At 37.7% G+C, this 24131-nt stretch overlaps 1 protein-coding gene across 3 annotated transcripts in view; it reads right to left on the bottom strand.

The window, feature by feature from the left end:
- Positions 1-8322: 8322 nt before the first annotated feature.
- The window catches only part of TRIM66 (tripartite motif containing 66), a 51325-nt gene continuing 35516 nt past the window's right edge, over positions 8323-24131 (bottom strand). For all 3 annotated transcript variants that reach the window (XM_061342554.1, XM_061342555.1, XM_061342553.1), the window contains 9 exons: positions 20394-20666; positions 19959-20187; positions 16686-16746; positions 15799-15973; positions 14725-15029; positions 13145-13268; positions 11546-11620; positions 10091-10243; positions 8323-9491 (listed from right to left, as the gene is read on the bottom strand). In XM_061342554.1, the coding sequence (XP_061198538.1) occupies positions 9222-9491; positions 10091-10243; positions 11546-11620; positions 13145-13268; positions 14725-15029; positions 15799-15973; positions 16686-16746; positions 19959-20187; positions 20394-20666 (1665 nt within the window). In that variant the 3' untranslated portion in view covers positions 8323-9221. The remainder of the gene's footprint in view (positions 9492-10090; positions 10244-11545; positions 11621-13144; positions 13269-14724; positions 15030-15798; positions 15974-16685; positions 16747-19958; positions 20188-20393; positions 20667-24131) is intronic.

A 24131-nucleotide genomic window follows, 5' to 3' on the forward strand; every position in this document is an offset into this window, starting at 1 on the left:
GTGCTGTGGGACATGAGGAGGTTACAAAAGGAGCTTAGGTTTATGTAACTTGGTTGCACCCAGATAAACAAATTCTTAAAAGTGTGCAATATAAAACATCCTAACACTAATGTCCCTAGAGCTGTTACCAGTAAGAGGTAAAAACCCCATAAGCAGAGAACTTCTTTTAATCCATTTCTTTTTCTTTGAGGGTGTCTCAAATCAGTTATTTTTTTGCCCATAGAAACACACATTTCAGTGTTGGTGCAGCAGTCCTGCCACAATGGAAACTGGCCTTTCACAACCCCCCACTGAAGGGTTCACCACTTCACCCCAGGTAAGGATCTAGTGAAATAATCACATAACAGCCAGGCCATAACAGTAAGGCTTATTTGTGTATCCTTTCAATGAGAACTCAATTTACAGCTATTTACAAAGCTCTTTTTATATCCAACAGGTTGATGCAATATATGCGTGCATTTTTAAGAAATCACGTTTTTGTTATTCCTGATACCTATTTATATGGCCTCAGCTTTATTAGAAATGTGCCTCTTCTGTCTTTTCTGTAACTGGTGCACAAGGTTTAGAGAGATTTTCAGAAAACTCTGCTGTCTTGACACTATCCAGGCACAAATAAAGCTCCTTTGACAAACACTCTCAGCTGGGTTTTTCTCATATATTTGAATTTAAACACTATCTTTTTCTAGAAAGAAAATTAAGAGGGGATATAATTTCCCTCTTTCCCCATAATGCCAGATTGAGAGAGAACTATCAAGAGATATATAAGTGCTAACTGTTTTCTACTGGGTACTTAAGGGAAACAGATGGGTGTAATTATGTTTTTTTATGGAGGTCTTACCTAAAATGCTCATACTCAGCTGTCACATTACAGTTTGATTCTCAGTTATAAATACATATATTAATCTTTGTAAAGGTCTGTACAGATTTTAAGCTAAAGGGGGAACATCCAGCTTTGAAGCTATTTCACGGTGAAACAACCCACATTAATACCAGAAGGCACAAACATACTGAGACCTCCAGGACCTAAAGGAGAGTGCTCGTTGCTTGTAACTAAAATCATACCTCAAATCAGCAGAGGGAGCCAACTGACTTGTTTTGGAAGTACCAGCTCTGCTTGCTACCCTCCACTCAGTGCAGCAGATCTTTACATTGCTTTACCACAGGGCTGTGAATCTCCCATTACCAGAGAGGATTAGGTTGCCTCTTTGTGTCATTTAGTCTAAAGGGAATATTGGGAAAACCTGAATTTTGCTAAACCATTAAAGTTTACCTACCCATCCAAGTTGTGCCGCCACCTCTGGAAGTGGCTGGTACCTAAATGCTTTTGAAGAACCTGAGAAGAAACCCATTTGACTACAAAAGTGAACTGAGGGAGAAACAGAAGCTATCTTCATCTCCTCCTACTCCTATACAACTGTGTAATCATTTCATCTCTTCATACATACTATAAAAGCAGTTTTTCCCAAATCAGTGCAGGCATAACTTTTCTGACAAAACTAGCGATAACAATACTGCAGTGACACCCTATAGTATTGCCCTTCCGTGTTTACTCACCTTTAACTCCTTCAGAGGAATTCTTTAGTTGCCATTTGAGACAGTGTAAAACAAAAGAAAAGCAACTAATTATCATGATGCATTTTAAAATCTGAACAACAGTTTCAACAAGTAAAGCAACACAAACACAACAAATCCAAGTGGTTTTGGATGGCCAGTTCCAGAACCATTTTTCCCCCCACAGGAATTACAAGAAAACACACACAAGCCACAGTCTTCCTGTCCTCAGCTCAGAGAACCTTTTCTTTTCCTCTTTGTTTCTCATCCTTTATAATGGTGAGTTTGAAGGCTAAACTGTCTGAGTGACCTCAGTTAAATCAATCAGTCTTAAATGCATCTACACAGCTACTCTTGAGGGAACAATTTGATTAGTTAATCATTTAATTACAAACTGCTGAATTAATAATGCAGGAGAACTTAAAATGAGAAAAGCATTACAGGACTGACAGATGGGAAGAAGTGATGCAAACAACGTAAATGCATTTGTAAAGTGAATGAACGTTATTTGGAAGCAGTTAAATCCAATAAATGCAAAATCAGACTACTTCTGAAGGTATCTTCCCTTTCCTAGTCGAAGGAGTAGAAGGCTGAATTCTGTGACTGTAAATATACTCAGATGTTTACAGTATTTCTGAATTAGAACCAGTGAAAGGAGGCAAATTATATGTCATCCTTCCGTTAGGATGCTATAAAATACTCCAGATAGCAGTAGAAGGATGTGTTGGAGCAATTCTTTTCCCAGTTCAGAAGCTTAATGCCTCCAGGGTGCTCCCACCTCTCCAGCACATGTCCACAAGCAGGCTGCCTCTCCCCTGCCCCTGGGGATTACAAGCCCCACAGCACAGGGCTCAGGCTGGCATGATGCAACACAACACAGCATAACACAGCACTAACAGTCTGAAAAGAGCTTTGAACATGATGCAAGAGCTATGACTAAGTAGTGAGACTGCCACCTTCAAAGACCATTGCTGTGATTTCCTTGTCCATCAGACTCATCAGTGCTGGCACTGCAGAGATTTTTGTGGTATTTAAAAGATCAAAAATAAGGATGAAGACATTCATTTTTCTTGAATGGCATGGAATATTACTTCTGGAGAGCCTTTGTGTGGTTCATTCGCTGCAGAAAATACATCCTACTTGTAATATCCCTGAGACAATCTCACTCAGAGGTTATCATTATAGAACCCACATTGACCAGGCCATAGTGACTGCTCCAGTGCTGTAAGGCAGCGGTAGGTTTGCAGCATTGGAATCAGCGTTTCGCCATTTCCCTTCCCTGGACAAAACTACCCTGTAGGTAAGAAAAGGTTTGTGTGAGTCTCAGCACCACTCCAGGACTGGAGACACTGTCCTCAAGCACCATTTGCAGCATGCTGTCTGAAGCAAATCCCCTCCTCTGTAATGAATGGTTTTAGCAGTGCATCCCATACCTGAAATGTCTCACAATACTTTCATTTAACGCTACTAGATGATAATCCTCAGCCAAGACTGAGGGCTATATTCAGTTTCCATCTCTGCTGCTCACTTGTTTCATTAGCTTATCACACTCTTTTTAACACTTAAAAATAGGAAACATGTATAAGAACATCACTGACATGTTTACCAGTGTTTCTAACCTGTATGTGTTAATATATGGCACTGCAATGCCCAAGGTATTTACAATTATTTGTAAGATGCAACACAGAGTTTGGGTAGAACGTAAGGGTGAATTTTGAATTGATTTCACTTTATTTATGCTCCACATAGTTTCTTTTATTTACACTGTAGAATACAATATCCTATAAGGTTTTTGTTGAATTTCTGTGATATATAGAACACTTTTGCATAGTCTGCTGCTTACTGTGCTGGCTGCCAGCTGGGGTTAAACCACAACAGTTCTATAGCTATCATCCCATTCTATTAATATTTTCCTTATTAGAGATTAAGGATGTTTTCCATTTGCTGTTTGGCTGCAGGAGTGAACTCTTTGGCATAGCCCACTGATCTGTAAATTCAGAAGTGCTGCACTATGCACCACAGACCACACAATATGATATAGACATGTGCATAAACTGTTTCCCTGACTTGAATTTAAGTCTATTTTAATACTGTTGAAAGAAACATTAAAAGTGTAGTAAAAAGCAAAAATGCAATTATTTATAGAATGGACATGCTGACTTATAAATTACTGTCAATCCAGAAATAACTAGATAAAATATCCTACCTCTCTAACAGCCTAACTTCCCTACTGCTACACAGTTTATCATGTTTATTTTCAGTGCCTGAAGATAGCACTGTTCTGTTGCTTTTTAATAATCATTCTATGCTACACGTTTGCTGGGCCCAACATAAAACCAAATTAAGTTCTACGAGTTTCTACAAGCATAACTCAGTATTTGAAATTTTATTAGGGTGCTGTGTTTATTCATTTACCTAGGAGAGAAGTCCAACTCAGTACCAGCAGTTAGCACAAGACATGGCAACAAGTTAGGTCTGTAACATATATCCACAGGAGCAAATCCCACAGTTTCAGAGATGCAATCCAAACATGAGCTCTGGTTTGCATACATTACAGTGTTTTCACTGTAAATTTCACATAAGGAATCTCATTACTTCTCTGTTTGTCCCATACCTGCACTACATCACCGATGAAATACCAGCAACACTTCTTTCTAGAGCAGGGTATCTTGGAACAATGAGCAAGCACTGAATTTATCAGATGTGTAAGAACCATTCCTGTTCTTACTAACTTCATCAGAAGCAAGAGTAAGCTAATAAACAAAGAAGGAGAATTATTCAAGTGTTCTATTTTTTATTTCCTGCCTAAATATCAGTGTATAAAAATAAGTTTGTTTGTTTAGGGTCTTTTTCCATCTACAGTGAACTCACACCTGTTATTGAAAAACATTGTCAAGAAGTTATTCTAGTGTGGCAAGCAATCAAGTGCATCAGGTAAGGGAGGAATGTTGGAAAAAAGGACAGGTGTGTCGTCTCAACACAGCCCACCTAGGAACACAGTACCTATATTATGCCTAAAATAATTAAGTGACATCTCTATCATCTGTACCGGGAACATGGATTTCCTCCACTGGCTTTCACAACAAATTTAAAATACATCGCTTCAGTGTCAAACTGCCTCTGGAACACTTCTGTACTGACAAAATTGTCCTAGGCACTACAATCAAGATCAAAAATAGTAACCTACAAACTAACATCCACAGCACAACCATAAATCAGTGCTGTTGCTTCCATAAAACTGGTAAGAATCTCAAGCACTCTCCAAAAGCAGTAAAATACTCCCTGACCTTCAGACACTACCCTATTTGCTCTTGCAAAAACTCTTGCATGTCTTATCTTCTTATCCTACAAAGGACTTTTCTACAGTGAGGATATACTGTGAGATAGAATTTATGGGGAATCAGCTACAAATTACATCCTATGAAGAAAGAAGTTATTTGAAAAGTGTCTTTCAAGAACCTCTTTTTAGATACTTGGAAAGAAAATGGAGAAAGTGAAGCTGAATACTTGACAACAAGCTCAAATATTGCAATTTCTCATCTTCACAGTAAGTATTCCCACCTTTTCACAACAAAGCCACCAAAACACCATATTCCTACTGCTATATATCCTAATATAAACTTCTACGAAAGTCTACTTAATAGACTAAATGCTACCAAGCTACTAAATGCCCTCATAAAAACACACATAACTACACATTAATTAGCCCACTAGTACTGGCTATCTTTATTTTCCCTCAGATTATCTTGTTGATATCTAATTAAAAGTCAGAGAAGCTCAGCTGGTATTTAACTTTGAAGTCTATTGCCTGTATTTTGCACTTGAAGGATTTGCATGCCCAGTTGTTTTTCTACATTTTCCTGCTTATACAATAAAAAGTTATCTTCATCTACAAATTCTCTCTTAATTATGTCTGAAGAGCAGCTATAACCCTGAAATAAGGATCCCTTACCTCTCAAGCCAGTAGGCTTCCAGGTCACAAAGTTGCTGCTAATAGTTTTATATTCACATAAACCAAACCAAGAGGAACCATCAAAGGTAGAAAAACATTTGTAATATCTGTTTGACTCTTTGCCAACAGAGTATTTTTGTTCTATTATTTTGTAAATTATTCCATAATTCTTCAATCTGTAACACTTTAAATTTTATAATCTTTTTTTATTCTTTCTGATTAAATACACTACAATAGTTTTCTCATCTCACTAGTAAGTAGTATGTCCATTAGCACCTTAACGTATACATACATTTAAGCTACAAATATTTGTTACTTGTTTCATGCCATGTTTGATTCTCACTAACTTACTCTAATTGAAAGCTAAAAAGGCAGAATATCTATGTGATATTGAAAATTCTAGCATAAATAGAAAGCTGATCTCATGTGTAACCACAGCTCTTTTTGTAATCATTCTGTTTTGCTGTCAGTAGGTACCAACAACATAGCTAATATGTTGTATTATATATTATCCATATGTTAATTGAAAGCAGATGTGCTAAAAATTTTCAGATGGATGTGCGAAAATATATTTAAAGTATTTTATTCAGCAAAACACATTACGTATATAAACATGCAGTCATTTGATAATCTGAGTGGTTAAACACCTGTTTGTATTAACCCTAATGCCATTATTTTGTAATGATACCAGAAGACCTATGGCTTCCTTTGAAATTGTAGTGGGATGAAAGTCACATTTGTAGCTCTCATTTCTTCTTCAAGAGAACTATTACTGAAGTGTAATGAACCTCCTTTCCAACTGCTTAGGCTCAAAGAGGATTTTCCCATTCTGCATGTAACCCATTACTAAAGATAAAAGGAAAAATTGTGCCCTTGGTTGCATTTGCAGGACCCTAGTGCATTTGCTGGGGTTTCCACAGTCTTCCTAGCATTTGTTTCTGCTATACTTACTTCCAGTGCAAAACTTCAGGGGTTCCTCCTTGCTTCCTTTCCTACACACTCTGGATTGTGAAACAGGCTGTGCGACAGAAAGAAAAATAACTACATAACCCGTTATTTCTCTTTTGGGCCACATGGTCTGATAGATTTTAGAAGAGACCCTTCCTTTCGTATCTGTCAGTGCTGTTATCAGTGCGAAATTGGACTTCAGCAGAGTAAATGACCCAAGAATTTACAGGTCCTTGTGGTATGGTGTTCAACAGCAGGAACATCACAAGCCAGCAATTTTAAGGCAACATCTAAGATGAGTAATGTTGTTCTTCCAACATGCAACATATCTTGAAGTTGCTAACCTACAGATTTGTGTATGAAGTATGTATGAGTTAAGTTTTTGTTCTGCTTACCAACAACATGAAGTTAAACATATTTTTAACTGTTACTATGTCTTAGAGAAGTAACCAAAAACAAAGTTAGCCTTAAGAGTACTCACTTAAGAGTCCTGCCAGCACACATTCCAAAGGGTATCTTATATATGATGACAAACTTCTATTTTAAGTAAAGGTATAATATACCCTGGATACATTTTATTAAAACAGATGGTCTCCAAAAGTAATGGTAAAGTTAAACTTACAGCCTTTAAGAAAGAGAATCAGGCTCTTGTTAACTCTGCTCTTCCAGGAAAAAAGGAAGTCTTCAATAGCCTCTCCCATTTCTACCTCTGTCCCTGGATGAAAGCTATATAGCATATCATTTTTGTGTTATTAATGATAAAAGATGGGTCATTGGTGGAGGAGTTAATTACCAACTGAGAAAAGGTGATACCTGTAGCACAGATAAGGGTGATTAATTCAGTTACAAACCTGCACTCATTTCCCCCTGACAAGACACATACTGTTTTGAGAATATGAGTTTGACAGAAAGCAAACACAGAGGAATTCACATATAGAAAATGCAAAGGTTGTTCCTTCATCTCACAGTATTCCAGTCAGCTTATTATATCCAGATTTTCATTTCTTCAAAGAAAAGAAAACATTAGATCACTACCAAGTTAATGACAAACAGTAAGCCACAGAGATAGTAGAACATAACATTCACATCTTATTATTTCATATATAAACCTTTACTTTAAAGTGTCATCTAAAATAACATACACGGTTACCAGACCAAATAGCCCATATAAACTATGCTGAAAATATCATCTTTACTTACAGGAACCCAATTAAAATGAACTTTAACTCTTTTGTTTGAGATATGCAACAACCCTTCCTCTCAGAGCCACACCACAGCCCAGCTTTACCCTCATGGGCAGTGCTCTAAGGGCAAAGATGCCCCTCAGAGACACAAAGAAAGCATTGGCCACTATTTCTGGTAGAGGTGGGAAACAGCTTGCAAACCATCACTCTGATTAGATGTGATGTCTTGTTACCTATCCCACCCTGCAGGCTTTACAATTACATGCCACCCTTTCTTCAAATGAGCTCTAAAATTGCTCTTCCGGCCCTCGGTGGTGTTCTGGCAATACGTTGTGGAATTTAGGGGAAAAAAAAAAAGGCAAAAACAAACCAAAAACAAAACCAAACAACTTAGACATATAAGCATTATCATCGTCTTCTAGCACTGTTGGTAATCACAATTACGAGAAATATGCAAAGAGAAAATCAGGAATATATGACATTAGTTTATAGGCACTTCTATAACCATGTAATTTGCTTCATAGTGAATTTTCTGAATTCCAGTACCTGCTTTAAAGAAAACCAGCTGGCTTGGGTTATATAAAAATGCTACCTTTGAGGCCCAAGAAATCCCACACTGCTTTACTGAGCATGAATTAGATACTGGAGGAATCTTTCCTTGCAGAGAATCTGGTATGGGCTCAGTTCACACAAAGCCCTAGTATTAGACTTGTTGTTTTGTGATTTAATGAAAATGCTCTGCTTCAAAGGAAATAGTTGATCAGACAATTTCCTTAGACTGTATGCCATAGGCCTTGAGCAGTCAACCCCCCAGAAAAATCACTGAGTAAGACAACATACTGGTTTTATGACTATACATTGTATTTATCACAAAACATGGACAACATTCACACTGAGGTTGCAAAATTATTACATGGTTACCCGTGCTCTATCAAATAGATGTCATGCTGAACAGATCACAAAACTGTTCTGCAGTGTTAATTATTATTAGCATGTTACTTTTATTATTAATCATCATTACCTATCACCAAAATATTAGTAATTCAGTGTAAACACTGCAAAACATATACATGATTGAACAGATTAAATATTGACAGACTGTTTGGATCTGCTATCTATTCACAAAATCTAGAAATAAGGCATATGGTCAGCAGATTAGGAGAGTTTAAATAAACAGCCCAAACACTTTGCTTTCCTCCCACACACCTTAACCGTCAGTTATGCTGCTGGATTCCTCATAGCAAATCTCATATCTTGAGGAGGTCATACCTGAGGAAGGCTGTTAGCTGGCTGAAACATCATTCTTTTATATTTTTTTCACTTTCCTGTGTACAAAGGAAACAAACAGTGAACAGCTAGAGGGCTTAGTCTTTTTAAAAATCTTGACAGAGTTTTCTGCTAGGAATATAACTGTGTGGCCTGAGAGACTTCAGTTTTTCATGCTCACACATTTATACACAACTGACACTTTATTTCACTCAGAGGATCTTGACATAAAATTGAAGAACTGATAGCGTCTGTGATAGAAGCTTCACAATTTTCCACACAGCCCTGTCAAAATTTCCCATCAGTAGCTGTAAACAGGATTAGGAGGGTGGCCACTTAGCAACCAAATGCTTCTGCTTTTGCAATCTTACAGCATGGCGCCGTCTCCTTTTAGGCTGAATGCACTCCTGTCCATACGATGGCCACTGAAAATCTTGGGGTGGCGTTTTGCTATTCTGGCTCTCCACCTCTTCAGAATCAGAATCTTCTTGTTGCACTGAAGGAAAATGTCTGTCTGGGTAAACCTCCTTTACTTTTCCCTCAAAAAATACATTTAGGCGTCGTCCAGCCTCAGCAACCTCTGAATCTGGCTGCAAGAGAATGAATAACCGTTCAGTGTTACCACATACAGAAATCATCAAGGATCAAAACCAAATAACTAACCTACCGTAATGTCTTGCCTTTGTTGTGTCTGCTACATCTCCATTAGCCTCCTGCGTGCTTTCTACAGCCCATTAGTCCCACTGCATTTACAATGTAAGTAAAAACCAGATGCTGCTATTAAGGAACACATTTCTGCTCCTCTAAGAAGCAAAGAGATGTGCAGTGAACTAGAAAAAATAGCAGTCATCATTGCTCAGAAATTTCTGTGCACCTGAATTTTCCCTAGCTATTTTTTTGGCTGTGACTGGCTTTTCACAGCAAATGCAGCATCAATCCAGATAGTTGTCTGCTAAGATGTCCCTCTCTAATTTTAGATCCATATGTATCTCAAGTTCTTAGGTCCATATGTATCTCCACTTCTATCATCAAAAGTTAGATCATTTCCAAAGAATAAAACTGATTAATACTTCTGTTTATCCTAAGCCCATACCTGACGTCAATGGAACCAATGATTACAACACCTTGACAGCTTGAAAGAGCAACCCTCTGGTTTATGTGTCCCCACCCATGCATATTAGAAACCTACATAATTGAACTTTGCACAGTTCCAGAACATGAGGCGCACGTCCGTCACAAGTTCTTCAGGTGCAGAATAGTGGGACTTGTCCTTTTTTTGCAGCTTGTTTCTGATGACTGACAAATCCATTGGCCTTTTTATGATCTGGTAATAATGCCGAGCCTGCAATGGGAATAAAACACAGTTGTGTAACCTTTTAAATTAAAACATTTCACAGAATCACAGAATCCCAAGGGTTGAAAGGGACCTCAGAAGATCATCTAGTCCAACCCCCCTGCAAGAGCAGGGTAGCCTAGAGTACCTCACACAGGAACAGTCACTCCTATACAAGTTTGGATGAAGTCACTGCAGAGGATTCCTTGCATCAGGGAAGAGAGCTCTAGTTTTTCAGTGCCTATACTTGCACATCATCTTTCTGGGTGCTTTTTGGTTTGATTAAAACCATATTTGCTTGCAATATTGATCTTGAATATAGCACACTTCAGTGACTACTCTATTTAACTATTCTATGATTCTATGAATATAGCACACTTCAGTGACTACTCTATTTGCATTTTCTAAAGTTTACCCCCAGATACAAATGTATAAATTTAACCATAGTCAATAATATATGTAACATTGACAATTAGATAACGTTTCCCCCAAGCAGTTATAAAAATGATGTGCTGAGATACTGGCAGCTGACATGGTGGGAAGTAGTCTGCCAAGAGTGATTAAAAATATGCTACTAATGCACTCTTTTTAAAGTTCCATGATAGCCTTCTTCAATGGGCACTACCTACCAGGATATCCCACTCCTTAAATATTTCTGTGTTAAAACCTACTTTTTAGGTAATGTGTTCCATAATTTCATTGCAAGCTATATTAGGTGGAATGATTTTTATGTTGTTATTTGGGCTATTCCTTCACATAAACCTCTTTTTCCCTTCTCATTTTCCTCCTTCAACTTGTTTCACATTGTGCTCTGTTATTACAATAGTATGAATCTACACTTTCCTTAAAATAGCCAGTTAATATTGTAAAAGTTGAGTACATGGACGAAACAGCAGTCTTCCCCTGAACACAGTCGTATTACCAACTTTGTGCAAAGTACCAGAAAAAAAGAGAGTCCAGATTTATTTCTAAAGCAGACCCCTCTTACAACAGTGCAACATTCTCCATGTATGCAGTAAGTCAACTTCCTTAATCAATGAGGAACCCCTCATACACTTTTAGTATATATGATACCTACCAGCATCTTAAATTGGCACCCAAACATGGCCTGAGAACATTGGCCAGCATTTACTTGCCTCTGACCTGGCATCTTCAAAGCACTTGCCAGAGGGAAACACCTACCCTTCCCTAGGAATCAATACTGTTCAGAAAAAAAGAGTTAATATATTTCAAGAAGACAAAGGATAAACTTGAGAGGTGTGCCAGAACATCTTTTGGATTCCTTCTGACCCATCTTTGGGCGGTACTTACCAGGGGGCTGACAGGTTCATGGAATGGGAGGCTCATACTACTGCAGAACAGAGAAAGCACCAGCTTTTCACACTTCTGTAAAAGCCAAATTTGAAATGCTTTTTAATTCAAATCATGTAAGTTTCATTCCTGCCCTTAGTTAATCAATCATTATAACAAGAAGGGGAATTTTCGTGCCATCTGTACATTTCTGATGCAAAATGGCACACTTCATTCTAACCTGCTGGACATTTTGTCTCATAGCATTTTTATGGTTTTTAAAGTGGGGATAGTCAAGAAATGCCAGAAATTAAATATGTAAAAAAAAAAATTTTTTTCATGCAAATATCCTAGAAACTCTTGGGAATTCAGCACTATCGCTATTTCCTTCCTGCACTCCAGAGCTGTCCCTTGGCTCTTGACTAGAAGAACAGCAGCGACAATGTAGGAACAGTTACATAGAAAATGTTTCACGCTGTTCATATTCATTTATACAAATGGATATTAAGTTATGTAGTTGGTAGTAATGTATGAATACAGTTCCATTTAACCACTGTTAGCTTGTAAAATACTTGTCATAATCTTTTCCACTAATGAAAAAAAAAAAAGGGGGGTGGGGCACTGCCAATGCATAGGCCATGCCTGCTCACAAGCAATGCAATTTTGTAAATACTAATCAAGATCCAAATCCCAACTATTCCTGGCCAGTTGTACCCAATCCAATAGAAACAGGGAACACAACAAAGTCAACAATTTATGTCCAGCTCTTTTTGGACAGAGTAGTTTAGATCTGGAAACAGCATGGATGAATTTGAGTAGTGCTGTGGCTGTGCTCATAGGCCTTTCCAAGGAGCCCAAGTGCTCTAAAAACCACTGCTGCTGTATTTATGTATGGTGTTCAGACTAGATCAGTGCCTTATTCTAAGCTTCATTTGTGCTCAACATGTGCACTCAGCTGTGTGGACTTACCTTCCCTCTCCAGCTGTCAACAATATACACAGGACCTTTGTTGGGAACTTGTGCCTTCCAAGAACAAAGTTGACTTTAAGAAAGGCAATTTTTCATGGGAGGTTTGGTAGAGGAAACTGGTAATAGGGATGTAAAGAGATGAGTTTTTACATAGACTGAGTTACCAAGGCCTAAATGTCATCTTCAAGGGGATTAATGGTACATACGAAGACCATATGAAGATTTCAATCTAACTGGAAGTCAAAAAGTGCCTACATCACAAAATGTCATTGCGACTGGCCTAAGTAGAGGTCTGAGAAGATGCTAAGTCTTAAATGAAAAAGATTCAGTGGCAGAAAGCCAGGCAAAGGTGACTCAAGGAAGCTTGCTCTGCCACTGACTGTGACTTCCCTGTTCAAAGGAGAAAGGAATTCCAGATCTGCTTGCTTCATCTTTCTATAATATGTCATTCATTTTAAAATTGAACAGCAATGTCTAGGTAGAAGAGAGTGATATAGCTGAATACTAACAATGCGATTGTTGTCTTTATTACTCTCTGAAACATCCAAGTAGCAACTAAGTCAAAACAGTCATCTTTCCAATGAAGAGGCACAGCCCCCTGCTGACACACTGTGTCCTTTTCTAAACAGTACAATATATAGTTATTCCCACCTTCTGGTCATAGTCATCAAGGCCATATTGTGTGTTATTGCTGTGGCTGTAGCGAGTGTTTTCACAGTCATATTCTACCTCCGGCTCCACTGGATTACGGCAAAGCGTGCACACCCATTCTCCCCTGCAAAACAAGGAAACAAAAACTTCTCTCAAATTTTGTCAGCAACCTTGTCAAAAACAAACCTCAGCAACCACAGGGTTTGCAAACAAATCTCATCCTTAACTCGCATTACAATAGCAGGCAATCTGAAACCCACTGTACCAGATGTTCTTCAAGAGATTTGAATCTATTTAGAAGTGTAAAAATTTCAGATTCTACTCACTGCACTTTTTCTGACAAAAAGACAAAATGGTGTTTGAAATCATGTACCAGCAGTGTGTGCAGCTGCACTGATTCGAGTTCTGATTCTTTTGAAAAATGTGAAGAAAAAATAGCCAACAGTTGGTTCACAAGACAAAATCAGATACATATGAAAATTTATATATTTATTATCAATTGATATTATAATTAACATATTTATCTAAGAAATCAACATTATCAGAAAAGGTCGTAATGAGTGATAGTACACAGGTTCCCAAACAAAACAAACATAAATGTCCATGAGCATAAGTGTGCCTCCTAGTAGATCCATTTTCAGAAACCTCTTGAAGAACTTTGTGAATGCAGCAATGCAATTTCTGCAGTATTAGGGCCTGAATAGCTGTAGGTGAAGGTATATTAAAGAACTATGAATACAGAACTTTAGTTAAGGGTCTTAATTTACTTCATTGGAATTTAACTTTGCCTAGGAAGTTTATTTTAAAAGAAAAACTTGGTTTTCATATTGTTTTGAAACTAGTGGTTTAGTAATGACTTAGCTGTTAGAGAAAAGAGGTGGAAATACCTGGTTTTTTAATAGAAAGAAAAAACAGGCTCTCCAAACTGATCTCTTACAACCTATTTTTCTCAGCTTAGGCTTGGCACAAATGAATTAGTCTCTGGTCCCACCTGGTAACAATTTCTAACAGAATTCAGAACTATACACCACCAGTAACACTAATTATTCAACCTCATTTTTACAGTTTGGTATGTGGACATATACCTAATTCTAGCTCTATGCTGCATACAATTCCTCTGTGGTAAGTTGCCAGGGAATGTATGTTTTAGGGAAACCAATGCCCTAAAAATTTTTCCACAAAATTCCAAATAACCCTACATTTCCCATAAAACTGGGTAGGAAACCAAACATGAACTCACTGATTGCTCTTTCCTTGTGCTCGTCACTGGTTTTGCAGAGAAGAGATGAAGTCTACACCACAGACTTTACATGTGCATTAGGATTTTATTTTTCTCCAAAAAGTTGTATGAATGTTTTAAAGCTCAGGTCTGCCATCTCTTTTGTTGTAGTGGCCAGCTAACTGCAGAAAGGGCATACGTGGCTGGAAACACTTCTTGTTAGTAATTCATCTAGTTCCTAGTAAGACAATTCTTTCCTTTGCCATTGTGTAAAGGTGACATATACATCCCTGAGGATATATTCTGCTCCAAGGCAGTGAGCAGAAGCTGAGCACATTAGCATAATGTCATACATACTCACACTGGAAAGCTGAGCAGGGCTGGAACGTGGCAGGAGAGATGGAAGACCTTGGGGCAACGATCACAGCACAACAGCTCTCCTCCATTAAGACACACAGCACAGAAATCCTCATTTTCAATTGTATTGACTTCTTGAGTAATTGGAGATTTTTTTGTGGTGGAGATGCCATTGCTGACCTTCTGATCAACAGATGGAGTGTCTACAGAAGGCAACTGGATCTGTCCTGCATCTTGGGGTATGAGAAATTTCCTGTGATCTGAGTTCTCTTTGGATTTCATTTCTTCAGGTGGACTATGTTTATTTATCTGGAAGGAAGAAAAATCTGGGATCACGCAATCATAATTTTCATATATAAGCATTTAATAGCAACAGTTATCTGCATACAAAATGGTTTCTCTGCAGTGAACTCTACTGGAGAGGGCACTGGGTTCAGCAGGCCCACACTCAGCTCAGTGTCTGCCAAGTGGCTTGCCAGGTCACCTTGGTCAAGTCATTCTCTTCACGTACCACAAGGTAATAGCACTGTGAGAGAGCTGTACAGATTTTACACCACAGATGATAGTAACAAAATACTTTACAGTCTTATTTGCAAATTTCACAGTAAACAGCTCCAAAAAAATAAGCGTATAGTTTTTTTGTTCCCACCAGAAATTCCCATTTCCTTCTATGGAAAAAAAAAAAAAATCACACTCAAGATTCCAGTGAAGCAATAGAATACAAAGATTTTAAGAATCGACTATACTGTGATTTCTGGAATCTCAAATAAACATTCAGGTCAGTTTTAAGCTATTTCTCCTGTATTTGTAAGTAGGCAGTACAGCCAGGTTGTTTGCTAGAATATGAAAACTCTACAGCTATCCAATCCCAGGGGACAGACTGCTCAGAAATGGAAGTACCAGGGAGCTACACAGCAAACTAAAAGCTGCATTCCTCATTACTTCAACCCATTACAGAAGTGTCTGATGGTAAAATGAATCAACATACCTAAGTGTATGATAACTTTCAGAACCTGTAGGTACAAGCCAGTGGGATAAAGGGGAGAAAGCAGATAAAACCTCAGGGAAATTCCACTACCTTTATAGCCATACTTGAAGATTGGGTCCCACATTCAACTATCAGAAGGAAATCGCCCTCCTGCTCATTGTCCTTTGGCTGGAGCTTAAACACTGGGAGTTCTCCCACTTGTGATGTACATATTTTCAAACGTTCCAGTCGCACATAGGGGTTTTTCTGCTCCTTAGAGGAAGGTCTACAATCAAAACGATGCATGGTTAAATTCACTCATATTCCACAAAATTCTGTTCCCTACTAATTTTCAACATTTTTAATGCGCTGCTGTGTTGCTTTTCCTTTGTAACTGTGATTCTGGCCAAATGCTAAAAATCTGGATGTTTTTTCACACGGCAATTCTTTAAGAAATGTGAATGCAATCGCTTTATATTAATTGTATGTGTAAATACATTACTAAGTTATGTGTTAAAATTTTGCCCTGCTCCATATATTTTTCTTTTAATTATTTCAGTTTTAGTCATGCTTGATACTTTTCAGTATGGCTGGCTTCAAGCAGCAACACCGCACATCATTAATTTCCCTTTAAAATACATTATTACTATAGTAGCTGGAAACAGATAAAGTCATTGAAAACCTGCTAATCCTGTTCCCATTATATTTTTTAGGTTTAATTTGGGCTAAACAGTTTCTAATTGTTCATATGAGATAAGCTGGAAAGATTTATTCATTCTGGAAAATCACACAGAATAAAAAAAATACATGAACTCACCACTTCTTTTAAATTGTCATTTTCAAGTTTAAGAGAATACTTTACAACTTTCAGAATTTTTAACTATAAGGGATCTTGCATTCTTTTAAGTTCTCTGTTACCATTAAGTATGACAAATTTTCTAAATACACACATAAAATTTCATGGCCAGTGCTTTTGTATAAAAAAAAGACTCTGTTACCTGACATTCTGATCGCTTTTCATACCCATTTCAAAATGCTCCTTTTCACAGTTATTGGAATCTGGAACAGAAGATAAGAAAATGAATAAAATATTTATAATACCAGAGTCAGATTAGGGTAGAAAGTACTTCAATATTCATGTACTTTTGTCTGGTGTTTAATATGATATCATAAGTGAATTATGGAATCATTTCATCTGTATGAATAGAAAATATGTATGCTATTTTCTATTCTGGGATATAGTGTTTGACTTTCTCTTTGCTTTTAACCACAGCTTCTATACTGAATATGAGGAGTCTTTCCAAAATATTTTGTCAAAGTGGTTACATCCTCAGGGAATAATATACGGACACAGCCATGCCACATTCATACATATACATGGAACAAGATAAATAATCCTCTTTTCTATACAGCCTTCTCTTGAGAAAAACAGACCTACCGAGGTCTGAACCCCCAAGTTTCAAGAAGTCTCTGCAGTCTCTTGTTCCATGCTAACAAGGTTCTGGATAATTCTAGTTATTTGAAAACAGGAAGGAAGTTGTGTCTCCCATCTGGCACTGAGGGACCAAAATTACTCTGTATAATTCCTTTCTATCCATCACCATATATAACATACAAACATACCAATTGAAGACTATCTGGTATATAACCATGCAAGTAACTGTAGCTTTTGACTGATACTAGACACAAGAGTAACGAAACAGCTTTGTAAAGATGGGATGACTAAGAGAAGAAGGCCCCAGTGGATACCCTCGTAAATACAAGTCCACTGACAAATTTCATAGTAACTCTTTCTTTTGCTAGGAATTAGTTTGACTAGACTATACTAAAAAGAAAACAAACCAAATATCACAACTATCTGGAACAAGTGAGTGCCAGAAAAACGTGCCTTTTAAAGAAAACCTAGCTTGGGTCAAAGGTACCTAATCCATGGCTTGAAAACAATGCGTCTCTAAGATACTCTGCTGTTCTCAGCCACAAGAAACAGAATAGAATCAAGACTGATTAGGAAAGGTGCATTTAACATCACTTGTTAAGTGCTATTCACTTATGATTGTTGTGCAGGTGAAGGGTGGTAGCCATGGTTCTGGCAGGAATTACTAAAGGGTGACTGCAGGCTGAGCTGAAGGAGCTGCTCTCATTACACACTGCCAACCCAGAGAATGTTCCAGTAGTGCTGGGCTCCTAATATTAATCAACATTTCCATCAGCAACTCAGCTCATGAAAAACAGTACCTATAAAATTTGTGGAAAACACCAAACTAGAGGGGTTGCAAACACTGTGGAGAATGCTTATGATTAAAAATTTATCTTAAAGTATCAGAGAAGAAGAATCTTCTAAATCAGTAAGACTTAATCAGATACCTAAGTATTAGGCTTATGAAGGATCCGATGAATGTAATCACACAGGAAAGTAACTGATTAGGGAGTAGGTCTGTAGAAGGAACTATGAGTCAGCATGGACTGTTCATTACATGTGAGTTGACCACATAATGCTGCTGCTGCACAAAAGTCAGATGCCATCCTGCAGCATATCACCAGCAGTGAGGAATGTAAAACACAATGAGCTGATACACTGGCTCTGCATGGCACCCCAGAGGCCTCATCTACAGCACTGCGTTTGCCCGTGGGCAGCACTCCTTAATTGCAGAGAGCCCAAAATAGTGCAATAGGAATGAGATGGTTTTAAAAAAATCACAGCTCTAACCTATGAGGAGAGACTGAAGCTATCAGATTTGTTTAGTCTAGGAAAGAGGAGAGGAGGAGAGGGTGTCTACACAAACCATGATTAGAAGAAAAGTGGCTATAAGAGGGAAAAAGATGAAATGTACAATTTTTAGCACATCTCTTGGGGCTGGGATAAGAAGTGTTTTGTTGTAAATTAAACTTAAACGTTTAGATTTTATATTAGAAAATAATGAGTCATTGGAGATATATACCAGAAGCATACCAGAAGGTATGTGGCTGCACAGCACTGCTGAAGCCAGAAAGTTCTACAAAGAGGCACCAGCAAAGATAACGTTGCATTTATAACAGAGCTCGCTCTCTCTCCCTGGTGCATGCCACATATGGTGACTGTATTTCCTCAGATCTTCCCTCAATGCACACCTTTAAACAGCAAGAGCAGGATGGGAACTGCTCGCTCCTGATCCTTCCTTGTGAAAAGGGAGCAGCACTGAATTCAACACTAAAGTGTTTTGATTTTCTTGCACAACAGGACCGGTGCTTTACACATTGCAGATTTGGAGCATCTGTTGTAGATAGTGAGATTCTGTACATTGCAGCTGCTTTCCTTGGGTAGTGTCACAAGACCCAAACCAGATACTACAAAGCTGCTCCTCTCAAAGACACTTAAGCCTGACTGAGGCACAGCTTTTTAGGGGTGCGCCTGATTCTTACAACTCACACAAATGATTGTGGCATAATTGTCACAATCTGGCATAGTACATGTAAGAGAAAACAAATACATTTTCTTGGCTCACTGAGCTAGGCCTCCTTTGTACTAATTAGAATTCTCTAAGTAAAAAAAAATGGCACAGAGATAGAAATATTAATTCATCTTTTAGAGAGAAAGGCAGCCAAATATTGGCATGAGTCACAGGATAACAACTTGATCCTGCAATCCCCTGCTTGCATGAATAGTCCCATTGACTTATTGAGTTTGCAGGAGGGAGGCTTTCCAGTGTAGCACAAGGATGCTGGCAATTTGCCCATGAAAATAATTAAGTAAGGTCTAATTCTCCATTAAGGCTGAAGAAACAGGCCTTGGCTGAAGGGAATGCTCCACTGTAGACAGAGCCAAGCCAAAGTACATGCTGTGCAGTATATCAATCTAACAAAAATTTACTATGTTACTGATGTGAAGGACTTAGCAGAAAGCACATTACATTTCAGAAGTCTGGGGTTTTTTAATTGAATTTGGACTCTTTAAACCAGCTCCTCAGTAGTCATAACTGCAGGTCTCATCAACAGGAGTGCTTCTACAAGAACTAATACTCCAGGTACTTCACACAGACAGTCTAGTTTCTGGTTCATAGATGAAGGACGTTACAAATTCAAGGCATATAATTTCTATGTTTTTCCTCCGCAAATGAGATCAATCATGCTTTTCCATTGGATTAAGTACTCTGATAATATTTGAAACTTGTTGGAAAAACATATTTATGTGTAAGTACACTAATAAGCATGCTGCTTTGAAATGCTTGCAATGCACAGTGTTAAAAAAGAAAGAAAGACCAAAACCCTAAATGAAATCATGAAAAGCCTGGTACCTTCTTTGATTCTAAGTTCTCTCTTTCTGGCATTCATGGGCAGGAAAGAAGTGTTACTGTGCAGTTCAGAAGAAGAAGTGTAATGTTGACATTTTTTGATTGAAAGATTAATAGGTTCTTCCAGCACTTTTTGTGTAGAAAGAGTTAATTCATTAACTACATCTTGCCCAGCAGCATCCAAGTTGTTTTCTAGCGGATGATCTACAATATTGAAGTCTTCATATTCCAGCTTCAGAAAGAAAAAAAAAAAAAGTAAAAATCACATTTTACTGTTAGTTTTCTTTCCATCTTAAAAAAAAATAATAATTTTGTAACTAGTTTTCAAATACCACATAAGGAAAACTTTACTTACTGAAAGAGCTGCCTTTGACTGACTACATGTGCTATCAATGAAAGCGAATTCCCTTTCAGTAGAGGAGTTTAAGCAATTCCTACCTTGCACTTAGTGCTGCCCTGGAGTGCATCACCTGGTGCATGGCCAGCGGCAGCCCCAGGGCTCAGGTCACTTGGAGCTCTGTCCAACACAAGGGTGTAACTGGGCACTGACTCTGGTGGAGTATCGCAATCACAAAGGGCTCTTGGGGATGGGCAAAGAGTTTCAGCAGCTGCAGCTTGCATATGTGTATCAGCAGAGCTAGATAACCTCACTGAAGGTAGTTCCATTTCTAAACCATTGGAAAAGCCCACAACGCTTAAGGATGCCAAATGCTGGGAAAAGTAAAAAGAAAAAACAAACTATGTTAATAAGCTTTTCAGCAGCAAAATATTACTGTTCTTTCTATAATGGATGACATAACCCATTTCAGCTACAGGTAATGAAGCAGCTGTATCATGTGTCTATTGTAATCTTGTCCAATTTCCAAAAGCTTTAGAGTTTCCACTACTAAAACTGAAAACTGGAAAAGGAGACACCTGGGTGACTTTTCTATATACAAAAAAGTCTTCCTTTGATCAGTCCAAAGGATCCTGATTTTTAACTTCCTACAATGAACGGGAAATCTAGGCATGTAGAACGCTCTACTAAATTAATTCTTGATATAAACCCTACAAACTACCATTAAGTTGTTCCAGAACAAATAAGATTCAGATCAGACTTATCACTTTATTCAAAAATCATCAGATTATTTTATTTAGAAGGAAGATTCAGAAGAAAATAGATTCAGATCTGACACAGATGAAACACTTGTTACTATTAATAATGGTGAAAAGTTTATGCTAGTTAGTGAGTCTGTCCCATTAAAACCTACGCCACTTAGCTTTAAATATCATAGCATAAATCCAGAAACATCTTACATGTGCTAATGAGGAAAGGATGTAACATGTCTAGTTTCCAAAGAAAAGGAATTTTTATCAAAGTCTCTGAAATAGTTTCAGTAACATGCATTTTCTACTGTCTCATGATTTGTCACTGTCAAAACCACAGAAATACTACTATGCAAAACAAAACAAATCCACCCATATCGGTGACATCCTTAAGCTGCCTTACATCCCAGAATGTGTGTCTGTGCTTAAATCAGTTCTCTCCTAGTGTGCATATGAAGCAAATATAAGTAGTCTTAAGAAGTATGGGTATTTGTGTCATTTGAAAACATACTTTTCCATTTATTTCATCATAGTTCATTGGTGTATCACCCTTGATAACTGACTGAATAAATCTTTTCCATTTGACTACAATACTGTAAGTAGCACTCATTGTAATATAAATTAAGATGAAAGAAATGTGTTGATTGTGTCTGAATTAGAGTTTAATTTCTTTGTTGTACTTACTTTTCTGCTAGGGGCCTGTGACTTAGAAGTGAATCTGAGACAGGACCCATTTCCTAGCTTTAATTAGTATTTCTCAACTTACTCCATTTTTTATTTTGATACCTTTGTCCATCTTATTCCAGCAGTGGTAAAGACAGTAGCTTAGATTGAGCTGTCAGTTCTGCCTGTGTAAATCTTTCATAATGTCAAAGAAGTCAGTGTTGAATTCCTCTGTTTCCAGTGCCTATCACCAATGCACTAAGAGAACTCTCTGCCCACAGACATTAATTTTCACCTATGGATGTTACTTAATTTCCCTTTCCTCAGTTTGCAATACACATGACGGTAGGATTTTTGCCAAAACAGTGAGCACTTACATTCAATGAGACAAAAGAGCCTGCATTTGAGACAGAAAGAGGTCAGCTCTTCTACAGTACTAGGGAATGCTTGTGCCATCTTCCACACAGTGCTCTAGAAGTCTGTTCTCTGAGTCTCTGCAGCCAGGGCACTGGCCATTTTCCTCCTATTGAGTCAAATCAATGTCCCTAAATCTATGCTGCCTCAGCTATAATAACTTCTTGGAAGGAGCTGGAACTAGTCACCCATGTGCTTTCTACCTTATGTTTAAGCTAAAAACTAGAACACAGTAAATGAGGAAATGCATTGGTGGAGGCCCAGCTTTCTGTATGCTCTGTCTGATAGAGCATTCCTATGAGTGTTCATGTTTCAAACCAATATTAAGTAGGTCAGAAAGGAATCCAGCTTTCATGGTCACACATCCTAAGGAGTCCTCAAAGATTGAAAATGTCCATTTGCTGTCATAATGTTCTTGTGACAGGTTCCTGCACATGCAGTGACAAATGTCATCTACCAAGAACACATTTTCCTTCCCATACTATCACCCTTTTTATCACAAGTCTTCTTCAGATGACAAACATGAGAATTGTTCTTATATACAGAAAACAAATAAGTAGAATTAATGCCTGAACTGAACAGATGGACGTTATCAGCCTTGCCTTTCCCCCTTATTTCAAACCCCATTGTGAGTATTAATCAAGTCCCTGTGAGGTAGTTAAATATTTATTTAGCGAGATTCTCAAAATCACAAAGCATCCACAAATTCCTGTCTGAGTTAATAGGAACTACCTAATGCTGAGGCACGCACATGGTAGGTACACCACTCAAAGCTGCATAGAAAGTTAACTGAAGACCTTGTGGCTATTCACTTCTTCTAACCATACACATATTCCTTTACTTGTGTCACAAGAGTGTGCCATCATCTATTACATAATGAGACCTGCTCCTGTGAAGACCCATCAGTGTGTAACTGTATACACTGCAGACATAATGTTAACCCAAATAAGACAATGGTAGGCTTACTCCTGGCTTCAGTGAGACAAGTTTACTTACTGCGAGTAGTCACTGGGACAACTCTTACTGCAGAAAAAAAATAGACACATACATAAAACTTTGTAGTAACAAAATTTTTTGAAAGGTGAAATTCAACAGCATTATATGGCTATACCTTTTTAGTCTTCTAGATAGCATCAGTTTCTTCAGAGATCTTTTTAGATTATATAAGCAAATATAAAACCTTATGCTTGTTTAAAGGAAAAAAGAATAATGAGGCCATCAAACTGCCATCTGTCTTTCCCTTGGGGCAAAAGTTAATTTTGTGGTTATTTTAATGATGAAGCAACATTATGATCTTTCAGTGCAAAATATTAAAACTCACAGTTAAGAACAGACACATTCCATTCTGATCCATGGGGCTGCTGTCAAGTGTGAAGTGAAGAATGCACTGGGAGCAAGGCTCATTAATAGCCTATTAATTCACTCCCTAAAATAATAATTTCTTTTGCCATTAGCAAAAAATTCTCTTTTCCCTTGAGAGTTCAGCTAGTTTTTGCAAATGGGATGCCTTTAAAGAATTTATCCCTGTTTTATAAAAGCTCTATTGCTTTTACATTGACCATTTGAACAACAACAGGCATTAATTATGCTCTTGGGTAGAGGGTGGCTTCAGCTGTAGGTTAATTTGGAAACTTTTGACATTTTAATGTACAACCTGGCACACTGAACTACATCTGTGTCATTATAAATGGAATTCTCATTGTCTCATAATTAATTTTGGTCTGATGATCCTTATATTAAAATGGCAGCATCATCACCACCCAAAATGCCTTCTACCAGAAATTTCATAGCTATGGTAGGGAAAAGTAAGAAGAAAGAACATGCAAAGTGCCTTCAGAGAACAAAAAACAAACATATTGTTCAAATATTTCTTTGATCACTGTTGCATTTAAAATGTCCAGGGTAAACATGCAGCACTAATACAGAAGAATTCTGAGAAGCAAATACTTACCTTGAAACACTGGAATTAGGATTTGTTAGGGTTGTTTTGGCAAAGTCTCAAGGCTGTTGACA

The sequence above is a fragment of the Neopsephotus bourkii genome, unplaced genomic scaffold (genome assembly GCF_033783945.1).
Source record: "Neopsephotus bourkii isolate Nb327-2 ecotype Australia unplaced genomic scaffold, CSIRO-AGI_Nbou_v1 NB_1792, whole genome shotgun sequence".
Taxonomy (NCBI): Eukaryota; Metazoa; Chordata; class Aves; order Psittaciformes; family Psittacidae; genus Neopsephotus; species Neopsephotus bourkii.